Source organism: Aspergillus brasiliensis (assembly GCF_001889945.1).
Source record: "Aspergillus brasiliensis CBS 101740 unplaced genomic scaffold ASPBRscaffold_13, whole genome shotgun sequence".
NCBI lineage: Eukaryota > Fungi > Ascomycota > Eurotiomycetes > Eurotiales > Aspergillaceae > Aspergillus > Aspergillus brasiliensis.
The window spans coordinates 1-13,074 of record NW_027137454.1 but is presented as its reverse complement, the minus strand read 5'-3'; the positions used below and the strand labels follow the sequence as shown (position 1 = coordinate 13,074).

At 51.3% G+C, this 13,074-nt stretch overlaps 6 protein-coding genes across 6 annotated transcripts in view; 2 read left to right on the top strand and 4 right to left on the bottom strand.

Moving 5' to 3' along the window:
• Nucleotides 1-3,558, bottom strand: part of ASPBRDRAFT_47014 (uncharacterized protein) — a 5,552-nt gene extending 1,994 nt beyond the window's left edge. Inside the window, exons 1-3 of the mRNA XM_067625760.1 lie at nucleotides 2,567-3,558; nucleotides 531-2,519; nucleotides 45-476 (exon numbers count right to left, since the gene is read on the bottom strand). Of these exons, the coding sequence (XP_067475321.1) occupies nucleotides 45-476; nucleotides 531-2,519; nucleotides 2,567-3,085 (2,940 nt within the window). The 5' untranslated portion in view covers nucleotides 3,086-3,558. The remainder of the gene's footprint in view (nucleotides 1-44; nucleotides 477-530; nucleotides 2,520-2,566) is intronic.
• Nucleotides 3,559-4,456: 898 nt separating this feature from the next.
• On the bottom strand, nucleotides 4,457-5,451 carry ASPBRDRAFT_33372 (uncharacterized protein; the record flags this gene model as incomplete). The annotated part of the gene is made up of 4 exons (XM_067623113.1): nucleotides 4,457-4,605; nucleotides 4,683-4,717; nucleotides 4,771-5,117; nucleotides 5,194-5,451. The coding sequence occupies 4 exons, from the start codon at nucleotides 5,449-5,451 to the stop codon at nucleotides 4,457-4,459; spliced, it is 789 nt and encodes a 262-aa protein (XP_067475320.1).
• A 1,461-nt stretch (nucleotides 5,452-6,912) lies between these two features.
• ASPBRDRAFT_133898 (uncharacterized protein) lies at nucleotides 6,913-8,376 on the top strand (the record flags this gene model as incomplete). Its single annotated transcript, XM_067618559.1, has 7 exons — nucleotides 6,913-7,162; nucleotides 7,315-7,405; nucleotides 7,471-7,567; nucleotides 7,770-7,880; nucleotides 7,975-8,039; nucleotides 8,133-8,231; nucleotides 8,295-8,376. The coding sequence occupies 7 exons, from the start codon at nucleotides 6,913-6,915 to the stop codon at nucleotides 8,374-8,376; spliced, it is 795 nt and encodes a 264-aa protein (XP_067475319.1).
• A 202-nt stretch (nucleotides 8,377-8,578) lies between these two features.
• Nucleotides 8,579-9,956, top strand: ASPBRDRAFT_133861 (uncharacterized protein; the record flags this gene model as incomplete). Its single annotated transcript, XM_067618556.1, has 6 exons — nucleotides 8,579-8,728; nucleotides 8,784-8,900; nucleotides 8,948-9,138; nucleotides 9,191-9,313; nucleotides 9,361-9,441; nucleotides 9,509-9,956. The coding sequence occupies 6 exons, from the start codon at nucleotides 8,579-8,581 to the stop codon at nucleotides 9,954-9,956; spliced, it is 1,110 nt and encodes a 369-aa protein (XP_067475318.1).
• A 640-nt stretch (nucleotides 9,957-10,596) lies between these two features.
• ASPBRDRAFT_316585 (uncharacterized protein) lies at nucleotides 10,597-11,233 on the bottom strand. Its single transcript, XM_067622922.1, has 2 exons — nucleotides 10,736-11,233; nucleotides 10,597-10,674 (listed from the first exon to the last, which is right to left on the bottom strand). Exon 1 carries the CDS (start codon nucleotides 11,097-11,099, stop codon nucleotides 10,794-10,796), a length of 306 nt encoding a protein of 101 aa, XP_067475317.1. The 5' UTR covers nucleotides 11,100-11,233; the 3' UTR covers nucleotides 10,597-10,674; nucleotides 10,736-10,793.
• Nucleotides 11,234-11,669: 436 nt separating this feature from the next.
• Nucleotides 11,670-13,074, bottom strand: ASPBRDRAFT_68298 (uncharacterized protein; the record flags this gene model as incomplete). The annotated part of the gene is made up of 2 exons (XM_067628993.1): nucleotides 11,790-13,074; nucleotides 11,670-11,710 (listed from the first exon to the last, which is right to left on the bottom strand). Exons 1-2 carry the CDS (start codon nucleotides 12,886-12,888, stop codon nucleotides 11,670-11,672), a joined length of 1,140 nt encoding a protein of 379 aa, XP_067475316.1. The 5' UTR covers nucleotides 12,889-13,074.

The window sequence follows — 13,074 nt, the reverse complement described above, 5'->3', positions numbered from 1 at the left end:
AGTGTATGCTTAAGAGCGCCCGTGGCTGCATCCCACAGCTTGACAGTCTTGTCATACGAGCCGGATGCCAGCAGTTGGCCGTCGCCTGAGAAGGCAACCGAGGAAACTGAGTCAGAATGGCCCTCCAGCGTATGCTTAAGAGCGCCCGTGGCTGCATCCCACAGCTTGACAGTCTCGTCGCCCGAGCCGGATACCAGCAGTTGGCCGTCGCCTGAGAAGGCGACCGAGGAAACCCAGTCACAATGGCCTTCCAGCGTTTGCATGTCTGGATCCCAATATTCTTCTACTTTTGGACCTCTAGATAACCAAGCAGGAAGTTCTCTCTCAAAGGTCTCTCTGATCAACGCTTTATGCGGTGCAAAAATCAGGCCAGAGCTGTACAGTTGCAATGGTGCCGTATCAACAATTTGTGCAAACTTGAGGATAAATCTGCGTGCATCTAGCACAAAGTCATGCATCTCATTACTGGATTTAGCCTAGGTATTCCACCTGTTAGTCGATCGGCCGCTACAAGCCAGTTTATCACTTACCTTGGTCACTTGGAGCAATGAATTCACTGCAATTATGGCTTCAGATGTCGTCCCCAGAATGCCCATGGCTTCAACCCAATGAAGGAAGTGTTCTTTTAGGAATGTGAGCACTTGGGTAAGGAGTCTGGCTGGTGCTGGGCTTTGAGTTAAATGGTAAACCCAGTAACGACAGGCGTACTGAAGGGCGGCTGGTAGATATCTTGCTATAGAATGAGAGTGTATTTCTGTTCGGCTGGTCCCATAGCTTGGCAGTTCACAAATATTCTTTTTGAGATAACGGCCCATAACAGTAAGACATTGGCTAGCTATGAGTTCGTGCTTTGCCTTTTTATCCACCCAGAATTGAGATGTGGCCTCTTGGCATTTCGTACGATCATCCACCAGATAATCATGGAAGGACAAATGCAGGGTCCGTATAGGTAGATTTGGATCGCTGGGTATAGAAAGGACTGAGTGGAATAAGTCCAGATGAATGCTAATCTGGCATTCCAGATCGATGCTGCTATCGTCTTCCGATGTTCCAAGCAGCAGCTCCGCAAGAGAGCTCAATGAGAGCGGATTAGCAAGAAGAATGATTACACCAATGATTCTCTGAAACTCTTTAATCAGCTTATTCCGGTCCGTAGCATCCTGGACAAGGAGTTGATTCAGAACCGGTCGGTATGTGTCATCCATCTTTGATCCTGTAGAACAGGTAGAAAACTCCCGAAGCCGCTTATCCGGGTCAAAATGCCTATCTGCCACGAAACGGCACACCGTGGCTGCAAAGATAAAGAGCGGACAAGCCATCATTGCTAAGGCTAAGATTCTTTCCTCTCCAGGCCAGCCGGGGGGAAGAGCACGCCGGCACCTCTGCTGTATTTTGGAGAACTCTTCTCTGAGATATAAGGCGATGTCATGTTTTATCACGTCTTCATCCAGATTTTGCAGGATAGTTCTCTGGTACTTGCTCTTATCGATCTGATCAAACCCAAAACGGATAGGTATCTCCGGCCGACTGGTTAAGAAGAATCGGATTGCCATCTTTGTTGCCACCTCAACCTCGGGTAAAAGGTCGAGGATGATTTCCACGTCCTCCTCTGGTTCGCATTCATCTAGAGCGTCGATGACAATTACTGTAGATTTCATGGCTTTACCATGATCGACAATGAGCAATGGCTGTAAGATGAGCTTATTAAACTGATCTCGAAGCGAACTCCCGGGAATTGCAGGATCATCCTCGATAGCTTTTCGGATTCCGGGGACCATTTGAGGGATGTGCACTGCTAACTGCTTCACAATTGTTGGAAAGAACTTTACTGCCGAGCCCCGATCTCCCTCGCTTCTTTTAAAAAAGAAACTTGCCCCGAGCATGCCATTCTCTTTGAACAATCGGGCTACCGTTCTTGCAATAGTAGACTTGCCAGTACCTGCCATTCCGCTCAACCAGAATATACATCTGTCACTGGACCTACCCCAGTCCTGCACCTGCTGAAGCAACTCTGTTCGCGTTCCAGTAAGGCATTCATCCTCATGCTGGTCCTCGAAGGAGCCAAAAAATGCGCCCTTGGCAAAAGGAAAATTTAACATATCAACTGCATCGCGCAGTTTTTGGATATCTACGGTCAATTGATCGAGGTGATTCAGGATAGCCTCTGCTTCCTTTCCCCGGTGCAGGTGCTGGTCCAGGTCCAGCCATTGATGCAGATGGGACTCCTCTTCTTTAATCGAGGCCTTGAGCTGCGTAAGTGGCTGACTTGTTATAGCTGTTATACTCTCCATGATGTCTCTTCCCTTGTTGGACTGTTGTACTCTCCGTACTTCAGCGGAGTAACACAAAATTGCTACATACATCCGGACAATCGATCGTTCTTTTTCAACATTCACCATGGCCGGATCTGTTTCCCCATAAAAGTGTTCTTCGATGAAGGCACAACGAGTCAGCAAGTCCGCCAGGTATCCCGACGCGTCAAAAAGAGCATCCTTGCGGTCTGCATGATTCTTGGCCATCTAAGTTATTAGCTGATTGTCTGACTCGGTTGGTGCAAGGACCGTACCGTTAATCCAAGAGAGACTATCGCCCAAGCACTGGAAGTGTACCCAGTTGGATCGAATTTCGCAATGTTACTAATAATGTCTTGAAAAGACAGCACCGAGTTTAGTATTTTATGGGCTGTGGCCCGAATGCCGTCCTTTTTCCCCTTCTCCCTGTACTGTGCCTCTATCGCCTTTACTACTTCGTCCAATATCTCTCTCGTTCGTGCATCGCCAGCGTTCCGTGGCTTGATTCCGGTCGGCGGGAAAAGTATTGCTACACTGTCCGGGTCGCTCTCTGTTAACTCGTCGTACGCTATTTGCCAAAATCCTTTCATGTTGTGTGCGCTGGGTTGGAACATGTCATATTTAGCATTGGCAGGGCCACCTTCAGCGTCCGGATCCGCGGTGACGGTTAAAGTGCTTGATTTCAGGGCAATGAGACGTATATCTTTGTTTCTTTTCCGCCCTTTGAAAACAGTCTTCAAAGATTTGAACAAGCTGTGCGTCTTATCTTGAATAGAATCACTAGGAGTGTCCATAGTCAAACCGGGGTTATTACTTTGCAACGAGATGTGGTCGCGGGGATGCGTAGTGAAGTTCGCTGGAAATGAGTTCGGAAGCAAGAAAGAAAAGGACCGGGGGCTGTCTGGCTATTTCTGGGAAATAACGGAGGGAAGAAAGGGCAGCGGCCGTCAGCCAATTATTGGCTGCAGAGAGGCCTGTTTTGACGCGCCATGCTTGTTTGCTTTTTTCTAGCTGGAATTCGATGGCCGTGGCTCTTTCGGAACCTAGGCAACATTTGACGGTGGAACTCAGTTAGATTCGGGAATGGAATGATTTATCTCTGACGGTTGTTGCGGCTTCCCTAAGAGCTCAATCGAGTCTGAGATAGAGAAGGTGGTTAAAACTTCCATCTCCGGTGGTTCACCAAGTTCAGCGACTACCTGTGCCCATGTCATCACCTGAATGAGGCTTGGAACGGAGAAGTACACTCCGAGAAGGGGTGGGGTTGGCAAGCGCTACCGACAAGATTGTCCAAACAGGGCGAGCCACGATCGAGGTTCAGCAGCTGGTCGGGCACCGGAGTCATTCGGGCCGTGCTGACAATCGCGGGTTTCGTTCCGCAAACACCACGTAGCAGCTTTCCTGTACCTCAGTCATGTGACTGTTCACTGTTTCATCAGGCAATGCGTTGGATTTGTGTTCTCATTCATAAGTGCATAGTCTCACGTGATACATGGTTTTGTCAAATACAGATTGTAATGTATCGAATATTGCTCAAATAATCGGCTTGCGCCAAGCCCTTGGCAGTGGGGCTGGAAAAGAATTGTCATGTGTTTGAAGGTCAAAGGAATTTCGGGACCGGCTATATCAGGGGCAATAACTAATCTATTGCTATTAATAAACGCGAACACACCGCCAGCAGTTCAAGATCAGATATATCAAAAATCCTTCCTTCCCCTCCTCATGTTCAATATTCTAGTTAGATGCACCAAAGAAGACGTATTTGACCGGCTGTAACACCATGAAGGTATTTAACATTCCTTATTTATTAAGATTATAAAAATCTACTAGCTGGATCATCTTTCTGACCAACCAAATATCAATACGCAAAAACTTGTGCATCAACGGGCGAAAATATAGATAATAACTATCTTCTAGAACCATATGACTGATCAGATTTCACTATAACTTTATTTTCAATAATAAAAAGCCCTAACACTTTCTAGAATAAGTTTTTGAAACATCGCATTGGCTATATCTTTATCAAGCTCCCCATTCCAGAAGTAATAATAAGCGGATACAAAAAAAAAAGAAAAAAGAAAGATACTATACTTGAGCTTGGTCTCCAGGAGAGTTCTAATCCTAGTTTTATCAGCATGATAATATAGCAACCAACGGGCATCTCCTTAGCTCTCGAATGAGCCCTCATTAGGCAGAGATGTTAGTGAATCTGCTAGTTTGTGGCCACCTGATTCGGGATCATTCAGAAGATCAGACAGAAACTGCTCATAGTCGTGCTTTCCCACGCTAACACCTCGGCCAACGGTGCTCGGCCCTGTTCCTCGCAGATTACACGATATTCCCGGATCAAGTTAGAAAGACAAATGTACCTCTCCGGAAAACCGGCCTTACAGCCAAATATTCTGTCCTCGAAAACATGTTCCAGCCTAAAGGGAACTGTCAGGACAAGAATGCTATACGTGGTTTAACTTAAACATACCCTGAGCGGAGACCTTGGAACCCATGTTTCGCCATGAATTTCGCGATTTGGTGAAGCTGAGACGGCGACATGTGGGTGTCAAACCGTTCGATAGCATGGCGAAATAGATCTACAAAGTCAAAATCAGTAGCGATTTGCATAATCTTGTCTGCCACATCGTCTGGTGGGCCTTTTTTAATGACCGTGCTGCAGGCTTGAACCAGATTTTGCTTCGCCACATCGTCATTGGGCCGCTCTAAAGCGAGAAAGCGGCACTCATCCAGAATTTCTGCAATGTTACACACGCCACGTCTTAGCCGGTGCAGTTTGAACAAGAAGCGGAATCCCTTTGGGATAATTATGGCGCCCTATGTACTTGTGAGAAGCGGACAGGCAGAGGCAGAGCAGGATATGCGTGGCATGACCTGCAGAACGAAGACTTACTGTCACTCGGTAAAAGCGGGTGGTCTCGGTACCCTCATTTCCTGTAAAGCCTTCATATTCTTCATCATCCGGATCTCGATCCAAAAAGAAACCCTCTTGGATAAGCATATTCTCGTGAAATGGCAGATTTTCTGCGACATCGACTCCAAACGAGTCCACGACCTGTAAAAATTCCAGGCTGCTATTGATCTCGTCTGTCTCATAGTACGGTTCGTCAGCTGCATCCGATTCGGTCTTCTCAATATTGGCTAGGTACATGTCGAATCCAAGCCTCTGGCACGCCTTTTAGAGTTCTGCAAAGCGTGCTTGGTCGACACATTTCAGTCGATCAAATCTGAGCTCTGCGCTACTATACTGGTGCTCGAGAGCGTACACGAGTGCTGGCGGGCAGTCCTCATTGACAGGGCCATCCCAAGCTGAGTAGTCCACGTAATCATCTTCCTTAAAAAAGGAAACCCAAATATTCTAATAGATGGGTCAGCCTTTCTGTCTGAACACCAGGAATCCCGGCCCCAACCAACGGACGATGGATCAGATTGTACACCAGAGCCATCCTATATCCAGAGGTGACAGGCTTCACCTCATGGATAACATCCGCATACTAAGCAGCCCACGAGAAGCTAAACTCAGAGAATAGTGCCGATGGCCATACGATATTGGAACCACGGTGGGAAGCGATGAGATCGCCGCCTTCGTGCCTCGAAGGAAGGCATACTATGAGCGTAACAAACATGCTATTGGTCTTCTCGGAGTCTTGATGTGGGTGGAAGAACGCGCCTTCTTCGTAGATTAGCAGCTTGTATAGGTCCGCCTTGATCTTCTCTGGTTGGGTGGTCAGACCGAGGCCTGTCACTGCGTTATTCACCAGGATGCCTATTTGCTGTTGTCAGTGGGGATTTTGAAAATTGGCCAGGGTCGAGTTGCCATGATTTGTGAACGGATTCGTCCACCAGGGTTTTGGAATCCTTCCCATAGGGACTGCGATCGCAACACTAGGTGATGGCTTTTGCATTGTCCGCTGAAATGGGAAGCCGAATGTTGCCTACGCCAGGGATGTCCAGGTTGGGTATGGCGAGGCCCAGCGGACCTCCCCCCGGCTAAGCAGGACCCGGAAGACTGGATAGACTCGAGAGTGAGCCTGAGGTCTCGCTTGATGTAAATGGGACCATTATCTTTGGGTAGATCTGCCGAACTGGTCCTCATCCTTGTGCCGTCACTTGTATGAGTTGGGGTTGAATTTCGGGATAGAGGGCAATGTGATGTTAAAGTTGGACCTGCAGTCTAGACGCTTATCCGGTCGCGAGTCGCGTCGTGTTACGTGCTGCCGATATTGGCCATTGTGTAAACAAACATAACATGTCCCCCGTCTCTTTGTCTGATTTTGTGACTCGTCTAATATTGTGGATCAAACCTGATAGTATCCCTACCGGCAGGCGGAACATTCATCTACTGCGAAGCGGAACGCGATGACGGACTTCGTCAACCATTAGGGAACCGAACCGCCACTCAACCATGGATCGTCAAATGTCCTTATTGCATGTGGAGGCAGCTTGCGGGAGAGGATTCCGAGTGCTTAGTGACCCTCTATACCTCCTTAAGCCGTCATGTTCTATATATAGCTTCATATCATTCACGCCATATCTGACGGTCTCTGACCCCGACACGTCTCGAGGATATGTTGTCTGTCGATCGACAGATCAATAAATGCGGCCCGGGCAGATGGTAGATGCTGTACAAATCGACTATCTAAGATCAGAGAGACAAACTACGTCTGACCAACTCACCGCAGACGTATTTTATTGGCTCGTGCCCTGCGCCCGCCATGAAAGCATAAAGCTTGGTAGCAGCATAACAGCATCCCAACATCATAGCAGGGACATGAAAAATATAGCTCTTCACTCAACTTCCTTGGGACAGACGTTCTATGGGTCGTGTCCGGGTCTCCGGTCTCCGGTTCTCACCGCTAATTGTGACTCCTTCCGTCCCAGGCACGCATCACACCCCCTGAACGCTCTACTGATAGACTAGTAGATGCCCCTGCAGGAGATTAGCCGCCGTCAACCGGGTTATCCAATTCCAAAGGATAACTGTTTAGGTTAGTTTCTTCCATCGGATAATTAGCCAAACAAAGGTTGTCAATTGCCAATTCCGCGCAAATGACAGCCGACAGGGTCGTGTTCCCCGGCTCACTCCCCTTGGGACGGATGGAGAGGTGAAGAGACTATTTTATTGTTTGTATGCGCGAGGTCATTGACCCAGAATCTCATTCCTTGGCAGCTTCCCAGTCAACCTCAATCCCAATCGGCAAAGACTCCTTGATTGGTGCTCGGTCGCAAGCAGTGGGGATGAGGGCAAATCGGAATTCCCTGTTAGCGTCTAGACGGGACAGGCGTTTCCTGTCTAACTGGATACAGAGAATCCTGTTGCCGGTCTGTCTTACTATGTAACAAGCTAGCAGGGGTGCCCGGCGAGTCATGTCTTCTTCCCTACAGCGCTCGTCCAGTCGTCCTTCCCTAATCAATTCCTTCCGTCTGGCTAGTCCCCGTTTGGCGTTTCTTGGTGTCAGATGGTCAGAGACATGCGACTGCCTTCTTAGAGTTCCCGGCGATTTTCGGCAAGTTCACCCTCCCCTCCTTTTCTCACTTGCGAAGGATTTCTTTATCCCAGGTTATGTTGCCAATTCAGTAGTCAGAGCCACTGCAACTCCTAGTGCCTGTGGCAAACACGACCTTTGGAGCAGCAGTGCACAAATAAACATGGAGTGGACATCTCGCTTAGAAGCCGCCAAGCGGCTGGAAAAACACTCCAGGACAATCGCTATCAGCCATTTCCCCCGTTCCTCTCCTGTGGCTAAACGAGGGTCGCAGAATGTTCGATCCTCTCCGTTTCCAGGAGTTCTAGATTGGCAGATCATGGCGGACAGCGGTGTGTCATCCGAGGGTACGCATGCTGGGTTGGGCCGTTGGCAGTCCTGATCCACTTTCCGGGAAAAGTCGAGACTGGCACCACCGAGTCAGGGCAGTCGAGTTTAGCCTTACGTTAGCGCAGCTGTGGGGACGTATGAATACAGTTAGATAGGCGCCGTTTGTCAAGCCAAACAGGCGATCACTTGGTAATCAAGTTAGCAAAGGGGGGATGGCGACTCCGTGCCACGAGCCATGGTTGTCTCGGCATGCTCGATGACATCCCTAAAGAGTGTTAGACCAGGACCAGGTACCGGCAGGAAATTCACCAGGGCTGCCACGACGGCGCGACTTAACATAACCGTATTATAACTCTCCACTTCATGTCCACTTCCCCCATGTTGCCTCAGATTTATGTCTGACATCCATGACCTTGCCTGCACCACAAGGCTGATATTGACTCTGCTTTCAATCGTGACGCCATGGCCATCTACGGTGGTGCCGCGCCTTCACTGGCGGGGAGTGTCATTATGTTGACGACGTTGGCATTGCTGACTTATGGCATGCGGGTTTACTGCAGAGTGACCAGGAAGTCATGGAGTATGGAGGATTGGATCATGACCACTGCATTGGTAGGTTCAGAGCCTTCGAGCCTTCGAAGCTTAATTGACGGCTGACGGTTCTCAGGTTCCATTCGCCGTGCTGGTAGCTGGATGTCTCGGGGGCGCATTCAATGGAATTGGCATTCCTGATTCTAGGTTGGCAGAGCCACAAAATGTCAAATACCAAGGAGAAGGACAGAAGGTAGGAACAACGCAAATAAATTCAGCTACATGGAGCTGACTTTTCAGTTTTTCCTAATTTTCGAACTCGGCTACTGCTCCGCCATTATTCCCATCAAGCTCAGTATCAGCTGGATGTTGATTCGAGTAGCCGAGGGTCGCAAAGCCTACCTCTATACGCAATATGTGGTGATTGTTGTTTTTGTGCTGATGAATATCATTGCACTGATCCTTATTCTGACCAACTGTATTCCTATTGAGTACGACACCACCGACCTACCTGATATTGATAACCGATATTGACTCGTACAGCGCGGTCTGGAATAGGGAACTGCTCGAACAAGGAGGACACTGCCAACCATCCTATGTATTAGCCGATGGCTACTACGCCTGCACGGCTGTGAACATTCTCACCGATTGGGTGACAGCTTTGATGTGCGACCACTCCTCAGCTACTATCGAATACCCACTGACTGAGATAGGCCTGTCCCTCTTCTCTGGAACGTCCAACTCAACCGCAACACCAAGATCTCAATCGTCGGTCTGATGGGCCTGGGTATCTTGTAAGACATTGGTTCCCCCTATCCCAGGACTCCCAATAAGCACCAACTAACCCAAGACCACCCACAGCGCCTCCATGTCCGCCTGCGTGCGTCTCAAATATACCGTCGCCCTAACCAGCCAATCCGACTACCTCTACAACGTCACCGACGTAGTAATCTGGGGGTTCGCCGAAAACGCCCTGGGAATGATCGTCGGCAACTTCGCGACGCTGCGCCCGCTCTTCCGCATCCTCCGCGACCGCAAGACATCATCCAACAACAACAATTACTCCAACTCTCAGGGATACTACAGCTCTCAGCGCACCGGACCGGCAAATACGTATTCTCGCACGTTCGAGCTGGCCGAGCAAGGGAAGAACACCAACAAGATCACCACCACCTCGGTGCCCCACCATACGCGACGACCTAGCCAGATGAGCGATGGGGATAGTCAGAAGCAGATTCTTGCGGGCGGAACTCCTCCGAGAGATACGGATATTCTTGTTAGTCGACAAGTTATTGTGGCGTATGATTAGCATTGGTTGGTTGGTTGGGTTGGCGTTGGGGGTATTTTATGTGCTACATTCTTTGCATGGATTTCTGTAATATCACTACAAATGCTATAAAAAGGTTTTACACGTTTACAGCTTCAGTGATCTTTAAGTGTGAGTTAGCTCAGAGAATCCACGGTAAGAATTTTAATTTATTGCCGGGCTAAGCAACGCCAAGCCTTAACGGCTGCAGTGGCCTTACCGGGATTCAATTGAATTCAATTCAAATTCTTATACCCGATCGAGCCGGCTAGGTAAGATGCTAGCTATGCAGGTGCTTCACCGTTTGAAGCAAAGAATATGGCCCCGAACGCCTGAAACCCACAAACTCGCAGTAAACAACGAATGCTGCAACGTAGGAAAAGTCATCGCTGCAGCTAAACACAACGAAATATACAAATACAACAAATGAGTGTCGCAACTGGCTGGCCAGTTGCCTGCGAGCCCATCCTCTCCGTTCTTCGTCCATCTCCTTGCTTCCAACATGCATGGTCGATCTGATGTGCGTGCCTTCCCCGCTGACTCGGTCCGGGGCGTGTTCGTTCCTTCTACCCAGCGTCTTCAGCGCCTATCCCCATGGCCCTGAGGCCTACGTGTTCCTGGCCTGGGTCGGGGTCTTCGGGGTCGAGTTCGACCCTGCTGAATTGCCCGAGCAGGCCTGTTTGCAGCATAAATTCGGCGACGTAGCGGATCGCCTGCGGATCTGATATGAGCGAGTCATAATCAGTGATCTTATCCCCCGGAAGAGACCCACGTGCGGCAACCTTATCTAGCATCACCCGGCGCAGCCCTACAAAGCGGGAGCATGCTAGAAGGACGTGCTTAGGGGTTTGAGACCCCTCCCCGCAGCTGCACCGGTCGCTTCCCTGCGCCCTGATCTTGTAGAGGAAGTGCGCTAGCCTGATCCTCTGCGTACGCATCTGTATAATCACAGCCGCGTACGCCTTCGGCAAGTCCTCGTAGAGCTTCACTATTTTTCTGCTGGGGGCCCCGACCAGGCGCCTCGTGGGCGCGGCCGTACGCCCTGCCTTCCACTGCTTCTTCCACCTTTCGCTGAACTTGCTGCGAACGGCTCTCTTGGCAGCGGATGCGAGCCGGATTATCTGTTGTTCCGGCCCGGCCCCGCATTCCGCTGCCCGCTTCGCTTCAGAGTCTGCAGCCTCGTTCCCCTCGACCCCGACGTGTGCAGGGATCCAGTGGATCGTGAGATCGAAGCTGGCACCACCCAGAGCTCTGAAGCGGTTGTAGATGGCCCTTACAAAGAGCTGTCCCGAAGAACGGCCGGGGGCCCCTACCGCCTGGATTGCAGCCTGGCTATCAGTGAAGAAATGGGCCTTGCCAGGGCTGCCTCTCGGCAGGGTGCCTCCCACAAGGGATAGGGCCATCTCGATACCCTTCAACTCACCTGCATATACGGTTGAGTCTGCCTCAGTGCCCAGGTACGCACCCTGGGCCTGTCCGGAGCGAATGCTGACCGCGGAGGCTCCGACGCCCCCGCGGTAGCCGCTGCCGTCCGTATACAAGATTGCTGCCTCCGTACGGCAGAGCTGGTCGTGCTTGGCAAGCGCGGCCTCGTATGGTTGAACATCGCACTGGATACGCGGCTCCCAGGGAGCGAGCACAAACGCATTGCGGGTTTCCCATACCTCCCCCTGGAGGGTTGGGGCAAGAGCCGCATGTCTGACCCACTTAAGGGCTTCAAGCGGGGACATACCCCCTCGTAAGCCGGGCAGAGCCGACTCCACGCGCGATGTGTGCCCCCGCAGTTGACACACTTCGGTTCTGTTAGGGTTCCTGCCTGACGGCACGGGCACTCACGAGTCTGGTGGTGCTCCGCGCAGTGCACGCAGATTGCCTTATTGGGGCAGGCGCTTCCTATGTGGCCATATTTTTGACAGTTGTAGCATTGACGGATGCGCATCAGTCGATCATATTTGACCGCTTGCAGGATCTCCGAGTCCCAGAGGACGCCGTACTCGATGGCCGCGTTAGCGGTGATCGGGGAGGCGAACTCTACAACCAGTGCTGAAGACTTCCTCCCCGTGGGACCCTGGAGGCCTGACGCCAGCCATCCCACGTGTGAGATCTGGGCGTCACCCCAGCGGAACGCGTTGTCCGTCAGCAGGGCCTTGATGACCCCCTCTGGCCGCGTGAGGTCGACCGACTTGACCTGCACGCCGTGAACCACCACGCCCCAGGTTGGGGTGCGTATGGTCGCCCCCTTCCAGAGCTTGCTGGCCCAGGCAGGGTGGTTGCGGGCGGCCTCTGCTTCCGCCGCGGAGCGGAGGGTGAGGCTTAAGTCACCTGACCGAAGCTGCCGCGCCGCGACGAATTTTGCAGCGGCCAGGGGGGGGGAGGCCTCAGCCTGGCAGACCTGGATACGCGCTTTCTCAGCCTTCGCAAGGATTTCTTTGGAGATCATCCTGCGATACCTGAGCACGCCGTCCGGGTCGCCGAGTTTGACGATGAGCTGCGCCTCCTCCATCAGCTCCGACGGGGGGATGCCCGACGACCGCGACCCCGACCGGGAGGCGACCGGCGGCGCACCTCCCTGGGCAGCGATATTGGCCCAGCTGCGGATGTTAGCAGGGAAGGTCGTAGGGCCCTTTGAAGCAATCTCCAAAGAGTGCAGACGCTCCTCCATGCTCTGGCGTAGCGCCTTGATCTCCGCGTGGAGTGCCTCGTGGCCCTGCCACCAGGAGCGTCCTGGGGGGTTCTTCAGCAGGTCAACCAGGAAGTCCTGCATGTTCTTGATATGATCAACGATTGGCTTAGGCACCCGGGAGCCCTTGCTCACATCTAGGTGCCTAAGCAGCGCGTTTGCGTCGTGTTGGAGGTCCATGGCGCGTTCTTGTGGGTGCTCTGATTTCTTCGCGGAAGCGGCCAAAATGGGCCATTCGGTCGCCCTCGACGCCATGATCGAAGAACACCAGTAAAATTGGTATCATTCGAAAGCGACGAGCGTCACGAGAAACTTATCGAATTCTGAGGCCTCTAGGGCCTTGCGTTGTTGCGCGATTTCAAAAATTAGATTCCTGCGCAAGTTGTTGTTTTTGCCTGCGAGCCCATCCTCTCCGTTCTTCGTCCACATTCTTGCTTCCAG

What these genes read in the sequence shown, in the direction of transcription:
- ASPBRDRAFT_316585 (XM_067622922.1), bottom strand. Translation starts at nt 11,099, where the DNA reads ATGCGGGGCCGGGCCGGAACAACAGATAATCCGGCTCGCATCCGCTGC.